General features: G+C 45.2%; 1 protein-coding gene across 2 annotated transcripts in view; it reads right to left on the minus strand.

The window, feature by feature from the left end:
- LOC149333429 (uncharacterized) overlaps positions 1–22,582 on the minus strand; it is a 57,718-nt gene that overhangs the window by 31,233 nt on the left and 3,903 nt on the right. For both annotated transcript variants that reach the window (XM_089558672.1, XM_089558670.1), the window contains exons 2-5: positions 22,309–22,394; positions 14,700–15,051; positions 13,150–13,227; positions 10,261–10,311 (exon numbers count right to left, since the gene is read on the minus strand). In XM_089558672.1, coding sequence (XP_089414798.1) covers positions 10,261–10,311; positions 13,150–13,227; positions 14,700–15,051; positions 22,309–22,394 — 567 coding nt within the window. The remainder of the gene's footprint in view (positions 1–10,260; positions 10,312–13,149; positions 13,228–14,699; positions 15,052–22,308; positions 22,395–22,582) is intronic.

The raw sequence follows: 22,582 nt of genomic DNA on the forward strand, positions 1-22,582 counted from the left end.
AGCGACGGCGAATCACTGTCCGCGCTGCCTAAGCCAAAACCCACAGCCACTTCCATTCGGCACTGCGTGTTTTATACGCGATAGCCTACGGTTCAAATACCGCAGCAGCTGCGCTCAAAAATGGCATTACCAAGAAGTGCAATCATCAGCCGGTTTTTTGTTTGCCATTTGTTTCTTTTTCATTGTTTCCTGCTGTTCAAAATACAGAATTCCTGGATTCTGATATGAGAAAATTTTGTAGGCTGAAAGCAGATGCTAGGAGCGTGCATTCGCACCGCAGCTTTGCTCATTTTGCTGTCTTTCCAAGATATGTTACTGTGTGCGCTGCGTCTGTCATGGTACAAGATCGAAAATAACTGCAGCACTGCCACTCGCTCGCATTCTTTCACCGACATGTTCATCGCTGCTCAGGGGCTGCATTTTTGCCCGAAGCTATGACGTCCCGTACGGTGCTACAGCTTGTTTCCCGACCCACAAGGGCGCAGGTAGCGGCCGCATCGCGGCTTTTGACTCCAGTGACACACAGCTTTCATGCAAAGCCATAACATTACCATACGTGCTGGCTGTCGATTTCAGGAGGGAAGGCAAGTTAGTGGAAGTGAAATGCGTGATCTAGATGCTGCAACTAGTAAAAGCCATCTGTAATCCACAATGACTGGCCACGAGACTGGATAGACAAAAATCCTGTATCTGTCGAAAGTTCAGATGGGTCGAATGCTTTGAATAACTGAAGTGCAGTGCGCAATGAATCAAACAGCAAGCGTTATTAGCAAACTATTCAGAATTTTGAATATTCACATACTCCTACGAAAACCAGAAACCTGTAACATACTACGCAAAAAATTTTGTTGGGCCCGCCTACCCCTTGGCACAGCTTGGAGCAGTTTGGGCCAATGTAATGATTTGGTGCAGCATGGCGAAGAAATCGCATTTGTATCAAAATGGCACAGCTGGCACAGCTGTTCCAGCCCTGTGGTGTGCAGTTCATGAATGTTCACAAAACACTCACCATGCAGAGGCTTCTTTAAGCCTCCAAAATGAGGCTAGGTCAGAATGGTACCCTGGATGTGGTAGCACATGAAATCCCAGCTTGCAAGTGCAGGCCGCCATGGTGGCTCAGTGGTTATGGCACTCGGCTGCCGACCCAAAAGACGTGGGTTCGACCCAGGCCACAGCGGTCAAATTTCTTTGGAGACGGAAATTCTAGAGGCCCGTGTGCTGTGCGATGTCAGTGCACGTTAAAGAACCCCAGCTGGTAGAAATTATCCGTAGCTCTCAGTCCCTCATAGCCTGAGTCGCTTTGGGACGTTAAACCCCCATAAACCTTAAAACCATCTTGCAGGTGCCTCGGTTGTTTCGCGACTGGATGGGGATGAGAGCTGTTGCGCTCCAAGAGCTCGCCTTTCATCCACTTCCCTGGGCATTTTCACTTTCACACAGCCTGTGAAAGGTCAGCTCAAAAGTCGGGCTGTTGATTGAGATCTCCGGCTCAAGTCCATCGGTGTGGATGACGCTTTCCGTGCCCCAAAACACTGTGGCCATATGCTTGCTGTCAAAGGCACTGTAAGGAATTTCTTCGGCAGTGGTCTTCCCACATGTTGCCATTGTTGGCTCATCTCAAATTCTCAGTAATGAAGCCATGACTTGTTTCCACTGTTGGGACATGAAATCCTCTGGATCTTAATGAGGCCGTCACTGGAAATCACCGCTAATGCCCACACCTTTGCACCACAGTCAGCATTTTGACGACCGTCTTGGGAGACTCCTTTCCAATCTCAGATGCTCATGCAAGAGGCAGTGCAGCGTTCCATGGGCAAGTCACGTGGAGGAGATCTCCATTTCTGAAAATGTGATGTGCCTGTTCTCCACAAAGATGGCTTTCAGCAGTGCAATGTTGGCAGGAATCCTAGGCTGGTCTCCTTCGTTGTTGACGTGCGGCCTGCTTTCAAGGCATTCACCCAATAGAAAACGGTTCCTTAGGATGCTGCCTGCTCGCCGTATACACTGTCACAAATCACCAGTGAATCTCCACAGATCTCACACCTGCCTCCCATAAGAAGCGCGTCGCCCAGCATTCCCCTTGCCAGTCACTCTCTGTGATGTTTGCTTGGTAAACAAAAGCACAGGAAGCAAGTGCACTGACAGCCACAAAATGGATGCCCCCGGCACATGCTGCCATTTAGTGGAGGAATATTGTCTCCACAACTAATGACAGGCACAACGACCGATGGGGCGGACCATGCGGTGTGGGAGATAGAGAAGTGCAAATCAATATGGTACAGCCCTCATACAAGGGCACATAAGTAGTACTACCTGCATCCAAAGAGGCTGGAATGACATATCCAGTTTTAATGGTGTCAGCCTACAGAGACTTCCTCTTGGTACTGACAGCTTTTTCATCTGCCGGTGGAAGCAAAAGAAAATATATATGTATACATATACCACAAACAAGGACAGCAGTATATGAGAGAGAGAGAGAGAGGGGTGACATTATTTTGCGTAAGGACAGGACAGATACAAACTGCACACTACAGTCATCCTACACCAACTACCTGTAAACATTCCTTTCTAAAAGCAAGCACACTTCTCCCCATAAAGGACAATAAAAACAATCTCGGGAAAGAACTGTGCTTTCAAAGCAGCAACTGCGCTTTTAATGTGAATGCATTTCAAAGGAAGTCACTGAAAACCCTCAGCTGAAGCAGCTTCAAACAAACTTTTTGTATATTGTCTGCCTGCAGAGAATACACAATGACACATACACTATGACACAATACTAAGCTAATACCCCCGTCACATGGGCAACCTCAATGCCGAGTGAGTCAATGGCCATCGAACTTTTTAAGGTCCATGCAGATGCGACGCTGCCATACAGTGAACTTCATGATCGCTGAGTAGCAAGCATGCACTCTGATAAATGTGGCTAGGTACAGAAGCATGCAGTAAAAACACAAAGGGAAGTAGTAAATCCCAAGTAACGCAATGAAATAAGCCCCGTTTTTAATTGAGAGTGGCTCAATAGCCCCTGAAAAGCTATTCAAGTAGTATCTCACAGTTTGACACAATTCACCGACTGCGATAGTGGAGTGACGATGCGCACTTTGTTTCAGAAGCATTCATTTTTCACTGCCAAGGCTTCCAGAGACCAGTGGCAGTCTAGGCCATCCTTACGATATTCATAGCTACTATTGTTCTGCTGCTTGTGATCCACTCCTCATTCGTGGTCACTGCAAAATGCACTAAGAGGCAAAAAAAAAGTAGAATGCATGGACACGGTTCACAATAAAGGTGGTACTAGCTTGTTTACATCTTACAGCCCGCAGAACAACCATTGTGGCTACTGGATAAAAATAGTTGAACAGATTAATTAGCTTCAAATTTTATAATTAAAACAAGATGATCTCCATTGTTTATTCTGAGTTTACCTTGTTTTTTTCTCTGCATATGGTGAGTTTCGAGGCTGTTCTCGAGGATCCTCGAGACTCCGATAGCCATTCACGAACTTCCATTGAAAATAAGTGTCTGGTTCCAGCCGATCCCCACTGACTCACTGGCAATTGGCTCAATGAACATTAAAACTGCCCCTGTGACAGCGGTACATAAGAGAAAAAGACAGACCATACTATAAAGGTGCAAGGCAAGGAAATGAATACGGCGGCTGTCTATGGAGCTTGATACCACGTGATCACGCAGCTTGATGCGTGCCACCAGGTCACTTGTACCAGGTTGCTCTGGTACTAGTGACCGGAGTAATCAATGGCAAGGCACAAAAATTGCCACTTGCTCACACTTAAGCACCTCATATGTGCTCACAGGGCTACACAGGCCAGAAGGCACTTTGGAGCTCAGTAGCAAGAGTTCGCAAGTTCTCAATAAGGCCACTGTAACCACCATCACAATAAATATGGTCACTTAAAAGTCAGTATAAAAGGAGACCTACCTTCGATTGCAACAACAAAGGACAGAAGCCTTCTAGTGGCCGTCTTCACTGTGCCAAAATGCCTGGAGCTTCTTCGTGGATTGTATCCCTCCTCGCTGGTCGGTGGAAAACCCTTGATGAGTCGCTCAGACGATATCGCTTTGGACATATCAAGGTGGTTATGGTTTATGGGGTTTAACGTCCCAAAGCAACTCAGGCTACGAAGGACGCCATTGTGGAGGGTTGTGGATAATTTCGACCACCTGGGGTTCTTTGAATAATGTGCACTGACATCACACAGTACGTGCATCTCTAGCATTTTGCATCTGTCAAAATGTGACCACCGTGGCCAGGATCGATCACAGTTCGTTTGAACTTCAAGCTGTGGGCAGCCCTCTTTGCACTCATCCCGACTTGCGTTAGGCACGTTAGACATTAGGGCTGTCAAGCAATTGACGCTAGACAAAGCAACATGCGCCCGTGAAACCTGCCAAGCGCCATCGATACCAGGCCCATGTGACAACAGGCTGACAGACCAGACAGTACTCAAAAAATAAATAAATAAATAAATACTACTACTGACAGAGTCATCGCGGTCGCTTTCAGCGGTTTTTTGGTTAGTTTTTTTTTCTTGCGTTCTGTGCCGCCATCTGTCTTGTAGTGTCGGAATGCAGCAACACAAAAAGCGCCACCTCGGGACTCAGACTGCACAGGCTCGACGAAAGAGTGAGCAGGTGCCCTTGGCGGCCTTACCAACGCACTCTTCCTCGCAAAAAAGGGGGTGCTAAGATTCGCATGCAAAGTTTTTTCCAACATTTTTTTGCAAAAATAGGGGGGGTGCTTAGAATCGTGAAAAGATGTTACCACCATTGCCCAGAGTCCTTCGAGAGCCAACATTCTTTCTACGAGCTCAGTCAACAGGTGCTCAAAAGTGTTTGCAATGGTCATGTAGGCGTTTCGTCCATCGAAAGACAGCGCTGGAGACAACGTCAGCAACGCTGAGGTTGAGAATCAAACTATGATTTGGAGTTTTGGTCCTCATGTCTGCTGGGTGCTTCATCCGCTGGAGGCATCGCACACTATGAATCCAATGACACAACGACCAATGGGGAGCCTTCAAGCAGGCAGATTCACAATGACAGTGCAGGGTCTGAGAATGACTTTTTAAGCGATTCCGGTACAGCAATCAGCAATGACCTAACCTAACCTAACCTAACCTAGTGGTCTGGATGATGACATTTGAAGTGACAAACCTGACACACCCGGGAGTGAAAATGACCTGCTCCCGTCTTTCACTGCTCAGTTCAGTGAGAGAACACTACCACACTCACAGGTTAACAAGGCTGCTGCTGTCATAGTATAAGATATTTTTTATGCGCTCACATGATCTGCATAGGGAGGCCTCCCAAAGCTGATACGTATTCTTTTTGGAGGAGACATTCTGGCCACAGCACAAACACTTTCTGCAAACTGTAGTTATAGGAGGCACTAGATGTGGTGCAGTACCCTTATGTTTCTTATGTTTACAATAGACACAATGCCAAGTAGGAGCTGGAAGGAAACTGGGCTCAGTACCCCACCTGCATGCACACAGAACACGTTCAAACGCACAGAGACTGAGGCTCGTTTTTTTTAGTTTTAGAGGTGCGAAAACGCCAACATTTGCTAATAAAAAGCGCAAAAGAAGAACTTCATGAGAACTTTGACAAGTTCCAAGAGCACGATGTCGCCAGTGCCGAGCGCTGTGTGAGAATGTAGGAGACTAGCAATCTTGGGAGGGACGACCTGACTCTCACTGTAAACACTGACGGAAGCCCAGTCTGGAAGTCGTCAAACACGTCCGTGTGGCCCTTGCAGTAGCGCCGGCCAAAAGAAAACCAATCATGGGTTGTTTCAAAAACAGGTGTCACGACTCCATATTACCAAGGATTCCTCAACTTCTGGATACAACACCTCACGGAATCGGAACCTCTTCAGTTGCAGGTCGCCAGTCACTCGATTTGTCAGGATCGTCCCCTTGTTCTTGATGATCATGTTGATGGTTCGCACCAATAGGCCAAAGGTCTCTGCCACGTCTGTGTGTGTTTTGCCCTTGTCCACGTGCTCTATAATTTGCAGCTTTTTTTTTAGCGATATTGCTTCCATTTCGTTGACTGTGAAGCCTTAGAAGGCATTGCATTTGTCTGCATTCATCACGTCCATAAACGATAGCTATCGGACACATAAACAATGGCAAAACTTAGCCGTACATACACATGAGTATGCAACTAATTTGACATTACCGACAGAAATTTACAGGCTTCCTGCAATAAAAAATTTTGATGATGATTTGAACTATTAGCCACAGTCTATCCAGGAAGCGAAGTTTAATCCACAAAAACCCGTTAAGTTGGCATAAAAATTGGCTCCACCGCCGATATTCCCAAATATACAACACCACTGCCCAATAGACAGCATAGGCACAATCTTTCAGACAGTAACCTCCGGAGCATGCGCTTCGCCTAATTTCAACAGCGCAGAACCTTTAATGGCGGCTTGCTGGTATTTGGTCAGTTAGGGAGGTGCTGGTTCGGTTCACTGCTCACCGGGCAGTCATTCAGGAAAGCAAAGCGTGCAAGCGTGGTAGGTGCACTCTTTTATTGTCTTCAATCTCCTTCCAACCAGTCGGCCTTCTGGGACCATCTAACTTCTGGAGCTGCTGTGATGCCAACATCCCATGGGAAGTACGTAATGTGCACTGCAGAAGTTTGGCTTATGATTTCTGAGGGTTTAATGTCCCAGAGTGACTCAGGCTATGAGGGACGCCGCAGTGAAGGGCTCCGGAAATTTCGACCACCTGGGGTTATTCAACGTGCACTGACATTGCCCAGTACACGGGCCTCTAGAATTTCGCCTCCATCGAAATTTGGCCGCTGCGGCCGGGATCGAACCCACATCCTTCGGGCCAGCAGCTGAGCGCCATAACCACTGAGCCACCGCAGCAGCACATTGCAAAATAGTTTGAGAAAAGCTAGCAACTGCGCAAGAGGCCCATGAATGCAAGACAAGCGAGCATGGGTTTGTGAAGGACTACATGCCAAGGAGCATGCAGCAGACTTGTTTTCTTGACTAGCTTGGGCTGCAAGTGGAGGGGTGGCCGATTTAAGTTCAAGTTTGGCCTCTATTTCTTTTTTTGGAATGCCATGGCTGTTGAGTTGCGCATCGATAGACTAAAATTCAGTTTATTCATACACGGTGTCGATATCCAATGATAATAAAATGATGTCAAAATGGTTTGGTTTGGTTTATGGGGTTTAACGTCCCAAAGCGACTAAGGCTATGAGAGACGGCGTAGTGGAGGGCTCCGGAAATTTCGACCACCTGGGGTTCTTTAACGTGCACTGACATCGCACAGTACACGGGCCTCGAATTTCTCCTCCAAAGAAATTCAACCGCCGCGGCCGGGATCGAACCCGCGTCTTTCGGGACAGCAGCCGAGCACCATAGCCACTGAGCCACCGCGGCGGCAATGATGTCAAAATGGCCCCTGCCATTATCGCTGCTGCTGTTGCCATGCATCGTAAATGTGCACAGAGAACCATTTGAAAGCAGGCACCGTTTGCTGCCGAAAAATCTGTTGTAACGAAGCACTAACCTCCTAATTATCCCCCAAATTTAGTCCCTTATGTCTGCTGCAGCCAAATCAACAGTAAGCAAAGTTTAATAAATAGAAGAGATAGGAAAACCAACGAAATAGCACAGATTGGTATGCAGTATCCGAATATCCATTGAAACTGGATCTGTTGCGACAAGGTTATACAGTACACTGATTCCCACCAAAGCACAGACTGATGGTACAAATGTACGTCGTGTATACATTGTGTCCCTATTGTTGCCGTTTCCTGCTACCAAGCTAAGGACTAGGAGCGAATTCATGTAGCACTACACATGCAAGTGTTTCGACTACAAAGATGACGTTGGCAGTGCTATAATCCGTGAAGTCTTTTTCTGGCAATGCAGCCAAAGCTATATAATCGAAACGCGCCCTTCTTCTTACACACCAAAATAAAGTCCCTGGTTGCAGTTAATACCTTCTTCTTAAAACACAGTATGGTGACACTCACTATTTAGCTCACGCGCCGACTACCATGCATCTCCAGCTTTTGTGGAGTCTTCAATAAATGCAGGCGAGTCTTCACAAAACATCTTATGCAGCCCAAGATATGTTTGAAGCTGAAGGCTACCGAAAGTCACCACATGAGCGGTGGTGTCGCGTGATAAACTGCGCCCCAAGCTTTGCACGCACATTCAATCTTACGGCCTGCATCTTCTCGACGGCCAGATGAAGAACTTTGGCAATAACGCAAATAACTTGTAAACCATCTACGCCTCATTTCTTCATACTCGTGAACCGTCATTTCTTCGAAATTTGAAGGCAAAGCATGACTTGGAGCCACTTAGAGTTTTACAAGGCTACTATGAAAGCCGTCCAGTTCGAAGTTTTCCCAAAAAGATCTGTGCTCTAAATTCTAGTGCAAATCCTGCCATACTATGCCACGTGGCCCACGTGACATCTGCTGTGAGGGGCTTTCATTGGCTCGGCTTGAAACGTCACGCCCTCTAAGGGTGAGAAAAACCACAAAGACGTTGGTAGACGAGGCAGGCATAGCAGCTACTCTGAAGCACGGCCAGTGTGCAGGCAGTCAACTGAAGCGTAAACAGAGCGGGGTGATGTATCTGCTGCAGGCACAACGCAGTTCCAGCCTGTAACCTTTTATTTTTTTGTCTGGCTCCCTCCAGTGCACGAAGTTGAGTGGGAAAAGGCAGAGGGTAACCATTAAGGGGGGAAGAGGGTCTTAGAAATAAATTTTTATCAATGAAGTCACAACTATGGAATCTTTGGCGAACATGCATTTTCACGTGCTGATTCCAAATACACAATTGAATTTTATGTACAACAAGTCCTTGTGCACTTATGCAGTATGTTGGGTAACTTTTGCCGAAAGTTTGAAAGAAATTCTACTCCAGGGAACCTGTTAGAATGCACGCCATTGGTCTCTCTTGACATCAAGCTATGCAATTAAGGTAATATTATCATCCTGCCTCTTATAGAAGGTGAGTTATAGGATTTTGAAATCATCAGTTCCTTCCCGTCTGTGAAGTGGCAAACTCAAAACCCTGTAACTCAACTCCTATGATGGGCAGGATAATAATTTTGCCCTTATTGCATAGTTTGTTGTCAAGACAAGCCAATGGCATGCGTCCTAGCAAGTTTCCTGCAGCAAAATTTACTGAAAGCACTCGGCAAAAAGTTAAACAACATATTATATAAGTACACAAGGACTTGTTTTACATAAAATTAAATTATATAGTATTTGGAATCAGCACGCAAAAATACATGTTACTAGAAGATTCCATTATTGCGACTTCATAAACAAATTTTTTTTCTAAGACCAGCTTCCCCCCTTAATCACCGATGTAAGCTACGTAAGCTAGACTCAAAATTTCTTGCGCGAGGATGACACATCATTCAGTCTCTATCAGTCTTTCACACTTCATGTCCTCGGCGCAAACTGCTTCAGAGACCTTTTGAAGGCCTCGGGGAACGCAGATCTCAGCTTTTCAGCGTCATTAATGAAAACACAAAAATTTACATGTTCCAAAGCCTTCGCTAGCAGTGAATAATTTCTCATTGCAGAAACTTGCGCAAGAACTCTATCTAAATCTTTCATATGGTGAACGCTCATTAGAGATACCAGAGGCCAAAGACATTATCAGAAGAAAACAAAAAGATACGATTACGAGGCACTATTTCACAAGTGATTCCAAAGTACCTTTACACAAAGAAGTCACTCTCAGGAAAATAGAAAGATACACTCAGCCAAGAGTTTTCCCAAAGTACAGAAAAAAAACAAGAAACTATCATGTCCCCACGCTATTTAACGAGCTTAATGACGACCTGTACAATATTGAACAAAGGAAAGCAATGGTGAAAAGCATTAGGAAGTGGTGCTTAGCAACAATGCAAGAATGATATTTTATGGCTTTGCAGGTGTCAACAGTTTCTATTTGCATACCTCATGTGTCTTGCCTTCTTAGATGTGCTTATCATGTATTACTGGCCTTTTCCCTTTTGTTCTCATTTTTCTCTTTTTTTCGTGACGAGCAGGACAGAATCCTGCTATCTGATCACTTCTTTGGATAGCAAATTTACTGAAGATGTATCCACCAACTGCCAGGTCAGCCAAGAAGCGCTTTGTGCTTAGCCTGACCAGCAGACTTATGTGTATGAAAAAGTGGTGAATAAATTGTATTGTATTGTATTGTATTGTATTGTATAGCATTGTATATCAGCTGCTTACCTTCTGAAGGAACACTTGACTCTGCACAGCCTCCATGCCTGAATGAGTGGTCTGCGAGTGGAAAGCATACAGAAGCCCAAAAAGTTGCAGCCAGGTTCCAAGCGGTAAAAATGAAAATGATTAGTTAGAAAACCTAATTCATATTATTGAATGCAAGCACTGAATTAATCGCAATGAAATAACACGCAAAGGCAGCGTTTCGTGGTGGCATTTTACCCACGAAAGGCTTCACAGTAGCAAACAGTTCGTTGCTTCAATGAAAGATGAAATATGGTGCTCTATCAAAGCCGAGATCCAACCACTGCACAAGCTACCAACAAGAATATATGACACATAAACAGATTACAGCAAAAACAGGCATACTGAGTCTGTGCTAACAGTTGCTGTATCGTTCGATGTACTGAAATCTTTGTGGCAGTACCTACTCACAAACCAAAGTTTTTCAATCTTGAATGAACCACACAAGCATTGCCAATAAACATAAGATAATACACAAAACCTACCCAATCAAGCGGAACCTCAATTATACGTCCGCTGGTCAAGCAGCGACCCGCATTTATATGTAGAACAGGCATGGACCTGACAAACCTCTCCTAGAGCTAATGCAATAAAAGTCTTGATTATACGACGCAAAATTACATGCGCCCAGCCTCATATGACGGCCAGCCGGAACAAACAGTCTGGAATGAAAGAGGTTGGTGTAGCACTTTACATCACCCCTAGGCATTTTGATTTGAAATTGAAGTGCAAACATAGTCGTATAACGACGTGAAGCAGCACACGACTGCCTGTGGTGACAATCTTGCCAATCGTCCCGGCTCTGTGTATGCGAATCGTGACCATCAATGTGAGGTGGCTCTCGCCTGCCCCACTTTTTCGCTTGCTATTCTGGCAAAGGCATTGAGGAAATCATTTGTACATTCATTTCAACATATATTGTGTTGGCGGTAATTGGTACCAAGATTACATCTCGTGCAGCCAGCAAAGGCAAGTTTGAAAGCACTTTCCTCTGCAGCTTCAGCGTAAAGCATGTTAGGCCTAGCGACATCATGAGATCTCGCCCGGTGCGTTGCACATACATCGCTGCACGAAGAGCACCGTCGGCATTGGTGCACTCCAGTCCTGCACTAACGTTGCATTTTTTCCAAGGGTGTGCGAACGTCTCACAATTTTGAATATTCAGTCAAATAGCAAAGTATTCAATATTCGATTCAATCCCAATGTCTGTCATTCGAAATCTCAAAGTATTCTTCTCAACTGAATGACATTTCTGGAACATCTGCTTCACATGGTTTCGGTTCAGGTTGTCTCCAAAGCCAAAGCCCTGGTTTCGCAGACAGTTTCTAAGCATACATGCCATGTGCCTACGTGCCCGCGTGTGTAATGGTGCCAGTCTGGGCAGGTGCACAGCTGCGGACACGAACAGGTGCAAGCATGGCACCCAGATCTGCACCTGCCAGGTATTTGTGCCTGTGTTACTCATAGTTCACACTCGTAACGCACGCAACGCCCTTTGTCGAAGCCAAACATCACCTGGCAGCAAAATCTCAGTACAAATCCTCGCAGATTGAAAACAGGGGAACTTTTATACCGAGTGGGTGAAATAAAGATACAGTTCACTTTGAGAGCCAGAGTAGCGAGCGCAATTATTACTTGATTGGTTTGGTTTACTGAGGTTTAACGTCCCGAATCGACTCAGGCTATGAGGGATGCCTTAGTGAAGGGCTCCGGAGATTTCGACCGCTGACACCGCACAATGCACGAGCCTCTAGGATTTCACCTCCATCGAAATTCGACCGCTGCCGCCAGGAACAAACCCGTGTCTATCGGATCAGCAGCCGAGCGCCATAACCAATGAGCCAACGCGGTGGCACATTTATTACTTGAATGTGCCCATTGTACGAGGTTTCCGATTATATGATGCCCAGATTACACGACGGTTTTGCACAATACTATGTAAGTTGTGTAATCAGGGCTCTGCTCTAGGGAGAAATCATACATATTATTAGCATTTACTTCAGCACAACCACATGACTACAAGGCTTTCAGAGGCTTTACAGATTTAACAGACACTTTGTAGTTGATGAAAAATTCGTCCTGGTTCACAAATTACACCTGGAATCACTGCCTGTCTGGGCCATTCACTCAACCAAGTAAGACGACGAGGACGGCTAGCAGACACAGGGTGAGGTCGGATTGATACAAAAATTCGAAGTGAGAATGGTGCCAGTCTGATCTACTTAGGGGATATCCCCAAGGTCTGGTAGATTTAAATTAGACAGTAAGTAGTCATCAGCATCCATCAGAGCATTGCCATATAGCTACAACTGTGGATACCAGTGAGTAATTGCACCCTAACTAATACCTTCACCACCTAAGGGGATTCCCCACTATAAGCTGGATTGAAACCGATCAAGAAGCTACAATCTCAACATGAGGTAATGGCATTCAAAGTAATGACTGAGAAGTACATAAGCAGCCAAACAGAGAGGTAGATTGCATAATATGGGAAGGCCAATGTATTTGAAGGCACCAAAGAATTAGACATAGTAGAAAGGCTGAGAATTTCGTGCAAGGAGATAAGCCGGAGCTCTCATCTGACGATAATCGTTACTACTAACGTCAATTTAAAGCACCATGTAAAATGTTAAATGCTTTCTGAGGCAAACAACACACACTTAATGACATGATGCAAAAAAAATGCATAAGAGTTCTTCAAGTAATCAAACGCCGTTAACTGTGCAAATGCTTGATCAATGTGAGCATTTTGATGCTATGTGCTAACGTCACTTTCCACGAAGCAGCTTAATGAGCAAAGTAGCGTTATTAATGCAGAGCCTATCTCTTACAAACTGGAAATCTCACAGACAATAAAGAATGGAAACTTACCATTTGATTCTGGAGCATCCGAAATCGTTGCTGGGATTGGGACAACATCATTTGACGTGGCATAAATCAATTTGCCCTCTGAAATAGTGCATTTAATACCTTATAAATGTTGGGGTTATGACACACAGTCCAATTCCTTTACAATGAACATTCCATCACAAGGAAGTATTCCCGATCCTCCGCCAGTGAAACATAACAAACAACAACAACAAACAATATTCAGAGTGCGGTTCAGCTTCAGCGAAGTTTTCCGAGTAACTAGCAAATTCATTTCTTTTATGCATCCAAATATGCCTCCCTTTTTTCGTTGCACCAAAAATGGCCGCCAAAGGGAGTCTCCACTTTGAATGATGCCGCTGACACAGCCCGTGGAATAGGAATTAATGCACAGACGTGCGTATACACATGCAATTTGGCATAAGACTGCCTGCGATGATTTCGCAAATGGCTCAACTCTGTAACTGCGACCGGCAAATCTTGATGCGAGGTGGCATTCGGATGTTCCACTTTTTTGCTCCCTTTGCTGTCGAAAGAGTGATGAAAATCAGACCTGCGTTCATTTCTGAGCGAATTTACTGTGTCTACGCTAACAGGTAACAGCGTCAGTCCTTTTATAATAAGCGGTGGCCAGTTCCAAAGCGCTTTCGCTTAAGCCTGGAACCATGGCTCGCGGGCAGAAAAGAACACAAGACTCGGAAAAAAGCACCCCTTCAAAGCCTATTCAGGGTGACAAAACTAGATGAGCAAGGCCCATTGTAAAGAGCGCACACACACCACAAAGCCCTATTACTGAAACACCAGCAATGTCTTATCCTGCCCCAGGAGGGCCAAGGACAGAGATGTGGTGGATATAAACAGTAGGGTTATGCGACTATTTGAAATTTTCAAATATCGAATCAAATGTCCTTGTATAGTATACTGGGCTCCGGTGACAGAACTAACGCAAACATCAAGCAAAAGGGGCAACTCAGCATGCGTTTTTCCACAGTGTGAGTGATAATAATTCTGTGCCTTGCATCAATAATTTTTCTGGGAAATTAGAACTGTCGCAGTGCAAAACAGCACATGCATACTCTGGCTTTCAGCAGCATGTCTACAGTTGTGTAGGAATAATACAGCATGAATGACAAGAAAACACAACAAAACATAGAAAACAAAATGTACATCCAGCACCTTCCCTATAGCCAGTCCAAGCATGTCACATGATTTTGTGGCTTCATGCATGAAATTGCACGTTCTGCCACTCTCGCATGAGACAAAAAATCATTACGTGGCTTAAGGAAAATAAAGATTATTATAGGGCTCAGAAATGAATGCTAAAGTCACTAAACCACTGTAGCGGGTGAATAAATAAATCTCCAGAAGCTTTGCATCAGAGACTAATACTACACCGACTGGAAATGTAATATACTATAACGATTTCGCTGTGAGCATCCCATGAAACCTCCCCTAACAAGACATGGTGGCCGCAAACAACATCCACGGACATGTCTGACATTCTACGACAAGTGTAGTGTTCAAAAACTTTCACAGTTATAGCAAACACTCACCCGCTCGAAAAATCTTAGACTTGAGGACCTTCTGAAGATCGTTGTTCAAAGACCGGAGCTCCTTCACGTCTCGTGCCAAAGCGTCATGCTTCTCTTTGAGGGCCATGTGGATGCTTCTGGGCACAACATCACCGTTACTGGCCACGGTCAGCAAACTCTGACCCTGGTTGTTGTTCAGTCTCGCTCCGTCCAGCTGCTCCAGCCCGGTTGGCAGCACCCTACTCTGCATGGCTGTGTGAACTCTCATGGGCATAAACGACAACTCGTACTCGCGGAGGACCTCTTCGATCAGCCGCTGCCTCTGCACTGACCGGGCGTGATCTTCATCTTGTTGCACTGGTGAGCAAGGCGTCTGCAGTCCAAGGAAATGTAAACACTGTAAACACATTCTATTCCGTCCTGCTGAACTGACGCTTTCTTTCACACATTTCAGCCACGCATGTCACCATGTCATCCATTTCTAATTTGCATGAAAAATAGCATCAAGCAAAACTACTGCAAGGATATGGCAATAAATTATTGCATGAAAAATGAATACACAAGGAAAAACAACTCAGTGCATGAATAAAAACCCAATGTTGAAGTACACTACTGACAGCAAATCAATTGTCAAGTACCATCTCTACACGGCCACAAAAAGGTTTAATTTGGTTCGGTTTGGTTTGGTTTGGTTTATGGGGTTTAATGTCCCAAAGCAACTATGGCTATGAGAGACGCCGTAGCGGAGGGCTCCGGAAATTTCGACCACCTGGGGTTCTTTAACGTGCACTGACATCGCACAGTACACGGGCCTCTAGAATTTCTCCTCCAAAGAAATTCTAGCCGCCGCGGCCGGGATCGAACCCGTGTCTTTCGGGTCAGCAGCCGAGCACCATAACCGCTGAGCCACCGCGGCGGTTTAGTTTGGGAGAGGGGCCTTGAGAGCCCGGAAATCACAAGAAAAATCTTTTTTTTTTTTTTTTTTGAAGAACGACATGTTTGAAATCTACATCCTGTCTTTTACATATTTAAGATGTATCTATTCATTCTCTGGGTCAGTATTTTTGGTGTAATTCCACTTTATAAGGCGCAAACGAGATAATCTGATTGTTTTTCCTTTTTTCTTGAAACAAATTTTTGAGTTTGCTGGTTAACAAGGAGGAGATAAACAAACAGTTTTTATTGCAGCATGCTGCTTAATGATTAAAGTACACAATGTTGGTAACTAGTTTCTCGATTTTTGCTTGCAAATTTTTTTTCTGTACTCTAATTTAAACTGCTCGTCAACCAGTCCCTACACTGAACTTCAACAAGTTGTAAAATAACTAATATTGGCTTAATCAAAAAAAGTACTTCGACATCACATTCTTTGTACCGTATACTATCTAGTCACATGTTAATAATAGTTTTCTCGTCAGTGTGCGTTTTTTACCTAATGTTCTTGCAAACAAAGGAGTGATAATATCTAATATCCTGAAAACTAATTTACATATCAGAATAGCAGTTACATATTCGAAGTCAGCATAAAAAGCAGATCAAGACTCTTCATTTTCATTACATTTAGTCCAAACATAAAGAAAAAGTTCCAAAACCTGTTTCCTCTTAACCCTTTCGCTGTCGGGTGTTTCTGCCCGTGACGCACCCCCAGCACACTTCCGGGATGATGATGGTCCCGCCGTTTCAACGTCAGAATCTGATGATGCGGAACTCGCCTCTTCCTCAGATGAGACGCTGTCAGAGTCCGAATCCGAGCTCGGCTCGGCTCGTATTTAGAATCTGCAGAGCCACCGCTCCAATGCGCAGAGGAAGGTCCCGCGCGGTCAGCCATATCCGAAAGTAACCGCGCGCAGCGGGGGTGTGCTTTCAGTGGCCCGCAAAACGGAGAGAAATGGGACGCTGTGTAATAAAGATGAGAGAGGGGAGATGTAAAAAGGCTAAAACAAAGTTGAGGGGCTTTGCTTTTGCTGCTGCCAGCCGCAAGCGAGGGTGCGAGGAGAGAGCGAAAGCAGCGATCGAGTCATGTGTCAGTCTCTGACTCTCGGAGTGGCAACGGCGCGCGCCCTTGAACTTGAAGCGCCGTAGCTCACACGCCGACAGAAGAAAAATAAAAACCTGCAAAACAGCGGCAGAAGGCAGAACAACCCTTGGACCCATAACCACATGCGACCACGCCACTCAGCAAAGAGAGAGGTGTGGGATGGCAGTCGCTCCGTACTCTTCAATATACGTACCAAAACAGTAAGGGGCGGAAATACGAACTTGTAGAAAGATTCAAGAGATGGCGCAGCTAGTCCAAGAGCGTCAGCTTTGCGCTCAAGCGCGAAATTTTGAACGCACGATAGAGAACGTACCGGTACGTCAGTGACACTGTGGGGGGGAAGCGCGAAAACGTACCGGTACGTCCGTGACAGTGAAAGGGTTAAACACAGAGGACAGTTAAGGTGGTGCCGACCAAGGGATTGCAAATTCGTGCACCAACAGTAGTAGATCGGGCATTTTTCGTCACTCCTGCTACCTCCATCTAATGCTTGCGATTGTAAGCTGCACGCATTGGTATCGGCATAAATCAAACGACCCTCATTACAATACAGTATTATAGGATTTGCATTTCTCACCAACACACAGAAACAAGACGAAACTATATAGTGACCAAAAACGCCTGTGGTCTCTTCACTGAATACACCATGGTCCATAACGGAAATGCCGGGATGAGCAAGACACGCATGGCACATGAGATATACACCATATGAGGAGAGAAGCTGAAGTATGCAATTCTTTGCATCAGCTTTAGCACCACTCAAAGAATGGAAGAGATGTGGACACTAGTGGCACAAAATACGCTGAGGAACTAAAATAGGCTTGAGTTATGTACTGGTGTTATCGTCAGCTTTCTTTGATCAGCTTTCTTTTTCTTCGCTTATGTGCATAAATAACCAATCTTGAAGAGTTGTATTCCCCCCCTATGTAATGCCCGAAAGGGCCCTTAGGGTAAATAAATGATATAAAGTCAGTTCACTTCTTGTAACAAAAACATGTGTCAAAGACATTTATGATGCACTAACTGGAAATGTGTGTCAATAAGCTGAACGTGTGTTTCCAGCTTCTTGACTGCAACAGCTTTCATGAGCAAAAATGTGTAAGCGTTCACAACTTAAAGCTTACACTCAAGTTGGACAACCTTCATCTTCTTCAGAACCATTACATGCCGTTTCTCACTTACAAGAGGAACTGGGAGCGTATGACTGTCACACTTCGAGAACAGCTGCCGGCGAAAGGCAGCCAGATTTGGCACCTCGAGGCACACACGTGCAATAAGAGTACCTAGCTAGCCATGCTTAGTGCGCATGTGCCTTTGCCACCGATTTTTCCCTGGCTCTCAGCGGCAGTGCTTCCCGAAGCGGAGTGATCACGCACTTCCCGTTTCCCTCTAAGTGTGAAACAGTCTGTACATGCCAGCAGGAAGTTAACATGGTCACCGGCTTGGCTGTAGCCACTGAAATATCTTCAGTACACCAACACTGCAGCAAGAATGCAGCACAACATTTCTGCAAGAATCTAAGAGCCTTCCAAGAAATTTCTGTTGAAACTGTTGCTAAAAACACAACTGACCACTTCTTCTTTGTTCAAAAACAGTAATATACTGCACAATGTGTCCGACCCCAAAACAGCCCCAAATTTCTCGATCACATTTTTTTTTAAAACTGGAGCACTACACTGAGATTTTGAAATGAAGTTTTTCAGAACTACTGGAAAAAAGCTGGCCATAATTATGGGGCAAAACTAAATCTGAATCTGGACAACTGAACCAGCGACTAAAATAAGTGCTGAGGAAGATAGCAAGAGGCAGGAGTAAGTTGAAATGTTCTCTGAAGCAGCAGTCTGGAGTGCGTGCATGTTTAAAGAGAGCACAACCTCATAACATGTACCTGACGTCCATAATGGTGTATGCACTTTTTACAAAGCCACTGTGTTTGAGGGTCCGTAAAAAAAACTTTCGCACAAACTTCTCAAGAAGTTTCACCAAGACTGCCCACCAAGCAGGGTGTTGCATTCAAACGTTTGTGAAAAAGCCTCGAAAAAGAAAGAGAGGGCAAATGCATTGTTGAAAGTAAAAAAAAAAACTCAATACACTGACATTCTGGCTCTTGCAAAAAGGTCTTGTTCGTGAGAATGCCGCTTGATAAGCTTTCGTGCAGGAGCATATTTCGTTTCCATGCTCCTTTTCGTTCATGATCTCATGAGCTTTTCGTAACTACATTAAGCCTGCATTAAAGGGACACTGAGGAGAAATTGAAGTTGGTTTGTATCGATAAATTACCCGCTCCTGATTACAAAAACGCCACTCATACTGACAACAAAGCTCTTGTAATGTAGAAAAGAGCAAGAACCAAAATACAGGTATCGCCGCCACAGGCCAAACTCGCAAGTACAAGCGTGATGACGTCATAGGACAAGACAGTGTTGCTAGAACCAATGGTTCTAGCAACACTAGGACACGAGAAGCCACGAATCACTGAGGGTGACAAACGAAGGTTGCGAGGTTGAATACTGAAGTAAGTTTTGTTTTGAAACCAATAGTGCGCTTTTATCAATCAAGGAAGACCGACAAAAGACAACCTGAATGTTGTAAGTGAAGAAAATCAATACTTAGCGGCGCCACAGGCGGCCAGATGAGTTTCGGTATATCATGGCACTTCGCGTCTATGCGCTCTGCATGCCCGCGTTGTTTTGACGCGCCTCGATATACAGGCGCGGAATAGCAGAGGAACTCCTGAGTGCCGCTCCAAATGCTAGTTAACTTTTGAAGGGGCCTGTTAAGGTTGGTCAGATGATCGCCACCGTCGATGAAAAACTATGATGGCATGATTTTCGGTGATCGTACAGGGTTGTTTGCAGTGTAAAGAGCACCTTGAGTCTTCGTACACTCGCCCGGCGAAACGTTCCCGGTTGTGCCAGTCAACTTCCAACTACTTGGCGCTCTGTGGGGCTGAGGTCGCTGAAGTGCAGGCCAAAGTTATTAGACACTTTTAGCATACCGTATACCGTGTTCCCGTTACCAGTACCTGAGTTCCGGGAGCTGCATGCGCAAATCTCCTTGACGTCGCCAGATGGCGCCACGTACCCAGCAGCTACACGCGCGCCTGCAGCATCAGGATCAATCAGCGCCTGCTCACCTGCGGTAGGCGGGCTCCCGGTATTCCGCTAACGGTAACAAGGTACACGGTATGCTAAAGGTGTCTATTTGCGAGAACTTCGTTGACTACTTCGAGAACGGGATCCATCGTAACGCTGGCAAAACGCCGGTGCAAACGTAAGCGAAGCGACGGTAGAGACGGCCACAATAACCGATAGGTGCCTTCAACGAGCAGCCGGTGGTAGCTTTCTTTTCGGCTGTTGCTAGGCCGCACTGCTGGCCGCCAAAAATCACGGAGTCTGCGTTACGTCATGTGCATGTCATGTTTCACGTCACTTAGTCCTGTGTCGTCATAAGAGAGTCCCAAGTTTGAATCAGAGTGGCGGGAAAAACTTTTTCAACTTCGAATCCAAATTTCATAGAAATAAATGCATCTTTCGCTGCTGGCCAAGTGGCAACGAAGCCATGAAATGCCGAACTATCGGATTTTGCTATAAAAGAAATATTAATAGAGTTCTCCTCACTGTCCCTTTAAGCCTGCATTAAACCTGCATTAAGCCTGAATGATTAGAACACTTAACAATCACCACTAAAAAAAAGGGCTGCCAACAAGGGGAAGGAAAAGCTAGGAGAGGCCCTGGCTATTCGAGTTTCATGACAAAAAGTGCGCTGGAAGCCGCATGTTTTCGCAAGGACTAACGTCATTCTTTTGTTCATTGCACAGCTACGCATGCGCATCACCAGTGAGTCGATGAAATGCGGTATGAAATGCAGTGAGTGGTATGAAATGCCTGAAATGAATGTTAACAAAGTACACTGAGGTGCCAGTTGGTCAGACACAATGTTTGAACAAACATAACACCTGAAACATCAGAAAACATTGTTAAAACAAGCCCTGGAATGCTGAGTGTACCTCTCCATGAGCTGAGGAGAACATTATGTGGAAAGGCACAATAATAGCCTGTCTTGAAGCAGAAGGCCTTGAGGGAAGGAAATATGTGGTAACTGTCTCATTTTGGGTTGACGCGCTGGGAGAGAGGGAATGAAGGAATTAAAAAAATTGAAGGAGACATTTAAGCTCAGCCTTAAGGGTTATGATGTGATAGCGTAATGAGTCAATTCCCATCTATGCAGAAGGTCATTCTCTACTTTGCATTCATAGATCCATGGGAGTCCTCACACCCCTTCCGGCGCAGTGGTGCAACGGTTAAGCGATGCACCACTACCCTGTGATGGCAGGTGCTTCCTGAAGCGTGCCTTTTGCAGCACAGATTGCCCTTCCCAGGTGACCAATCAGTAATTCAGCGGCCACCTGCCAAGGTGGGCAGTTTGCTCACTATCCGGTGGGCAGGTTGTGATGACATTGCAAGGTCACGTGACCTAGGTGACCATACCTGCCTCCTAGGTTGCTCTCTGGGGACCACCTGCCAGAGTCATGCTCATGATTTTTCACTCAACAGTGCTGACGGCGATGACGCCAGCACCGGATTTTCTGGGTAACAGGGCCTTTAAAGGGGGATGTGGGGATCAGACCGCAAAAATCGCGAAAAAAGTCGATTTTTGAAAAGTACACTTTCTGGCATCTCCAACACTGTTTCTATGCTGTACTGAAATATTTCGCCCGAAAATAAACTAAGTGCTCCAAAAAAAAAAAAAAACACTTGTCGGCATCTACACATAGACAGTGTGTGCTAGCTTAGAACTTTCAGGCTTGTTTCCTCGAAAGTTTGTTTTGAGCTTAATACCTTGCTTGTGGAAAGCATAGCACAGCAATGGGTGCATGGATTTTCACCCCGTTTGTTTTGTTGTGATCACTGAAATGTGGTCTGCGTTGAAACAGTCTCAGATTTACCATTTAGGCTTGCAAGTTTTCATTACATGGTAATTAGAGCATGATACATTCTAGACATAAAAAAAGGTGCATATTGTGTCCTTTAAAGAAATTAAGAGAGTCTTGATTTACACCACACTTCTTGGTAAATATTAAAAGCATTTACAGACCTGTAGCCTGTTAGCTTTCTACAAGTAAGCAACACGGGGACAACATATAAACACCGATAAAAGGAAACCTACTGAAGCTCTCATTCTGAAACTTATATCTGATTTTTTGATGCTGTTTTAAGCCAGTCTGCCAAATTTCATCACTCTAAGTGGAAAAATAGAAAAGTTGCCTACGATCCCTTCATCCCCTCCTTAACACTCTAGTGTAAAAACGACCAAGCGCTCAGTCAGTAAGTATGAGCTGTATACACTGGAAGGACATCGTTCTAGCAAGCTGACTCCTCAAGCTCAGTACCAACAACTCACAGACGAAACCCATCGACTCCTAAAGCTCTGACTATTGTCGTCTTTAACAGTGCACGAACACGAACAAGCAAAGAAGCACATAGAGAGGGCTCTACTTTTTCGCTCGTTCGCGTCCCTTTGCAATGCCCCTACAATGTCCCATAAACTTGACCAAGCATCCACTTCGACTGCAGTCAACCATAGTCCTACCTCGCTCCTCGCCGATCCATTCTGCTGGCGGATGGTGGGCCTCCAGGGTCGCTGTGCTTTGAAGGCGGCCATTTCTTCCACTGTATCTGCACACAAACAGTAAAAGTGCTCGGAGCGACAGAAACAAACCAGCTGTAGTTTCCTTTTCCACAGGAAAGTCAACCACGCCATTAACAAAGACACTGACGACTAACTGAAGTAGGCCTGTGCCGATAGATTATCGCTTTCTATAGTAGGATACAGCTTAAGAAAACGGCAGTTGCTAACACTGGGC

This window comes from Amblyomma mixtum, chromosome 8 (genome assembly GCF_055824585.1).
Source record: "Amblyomma mixtum isolate Tamu chromosome 8, ASM5582458v1, whole genome shotgun sequence".
Lineage (NCBI taxonomy): Eukaryota > Metazoa > Arthropoda > Arachnida > Ixodida > Ixodidae > Amblyomma > Amblyomma mixtum.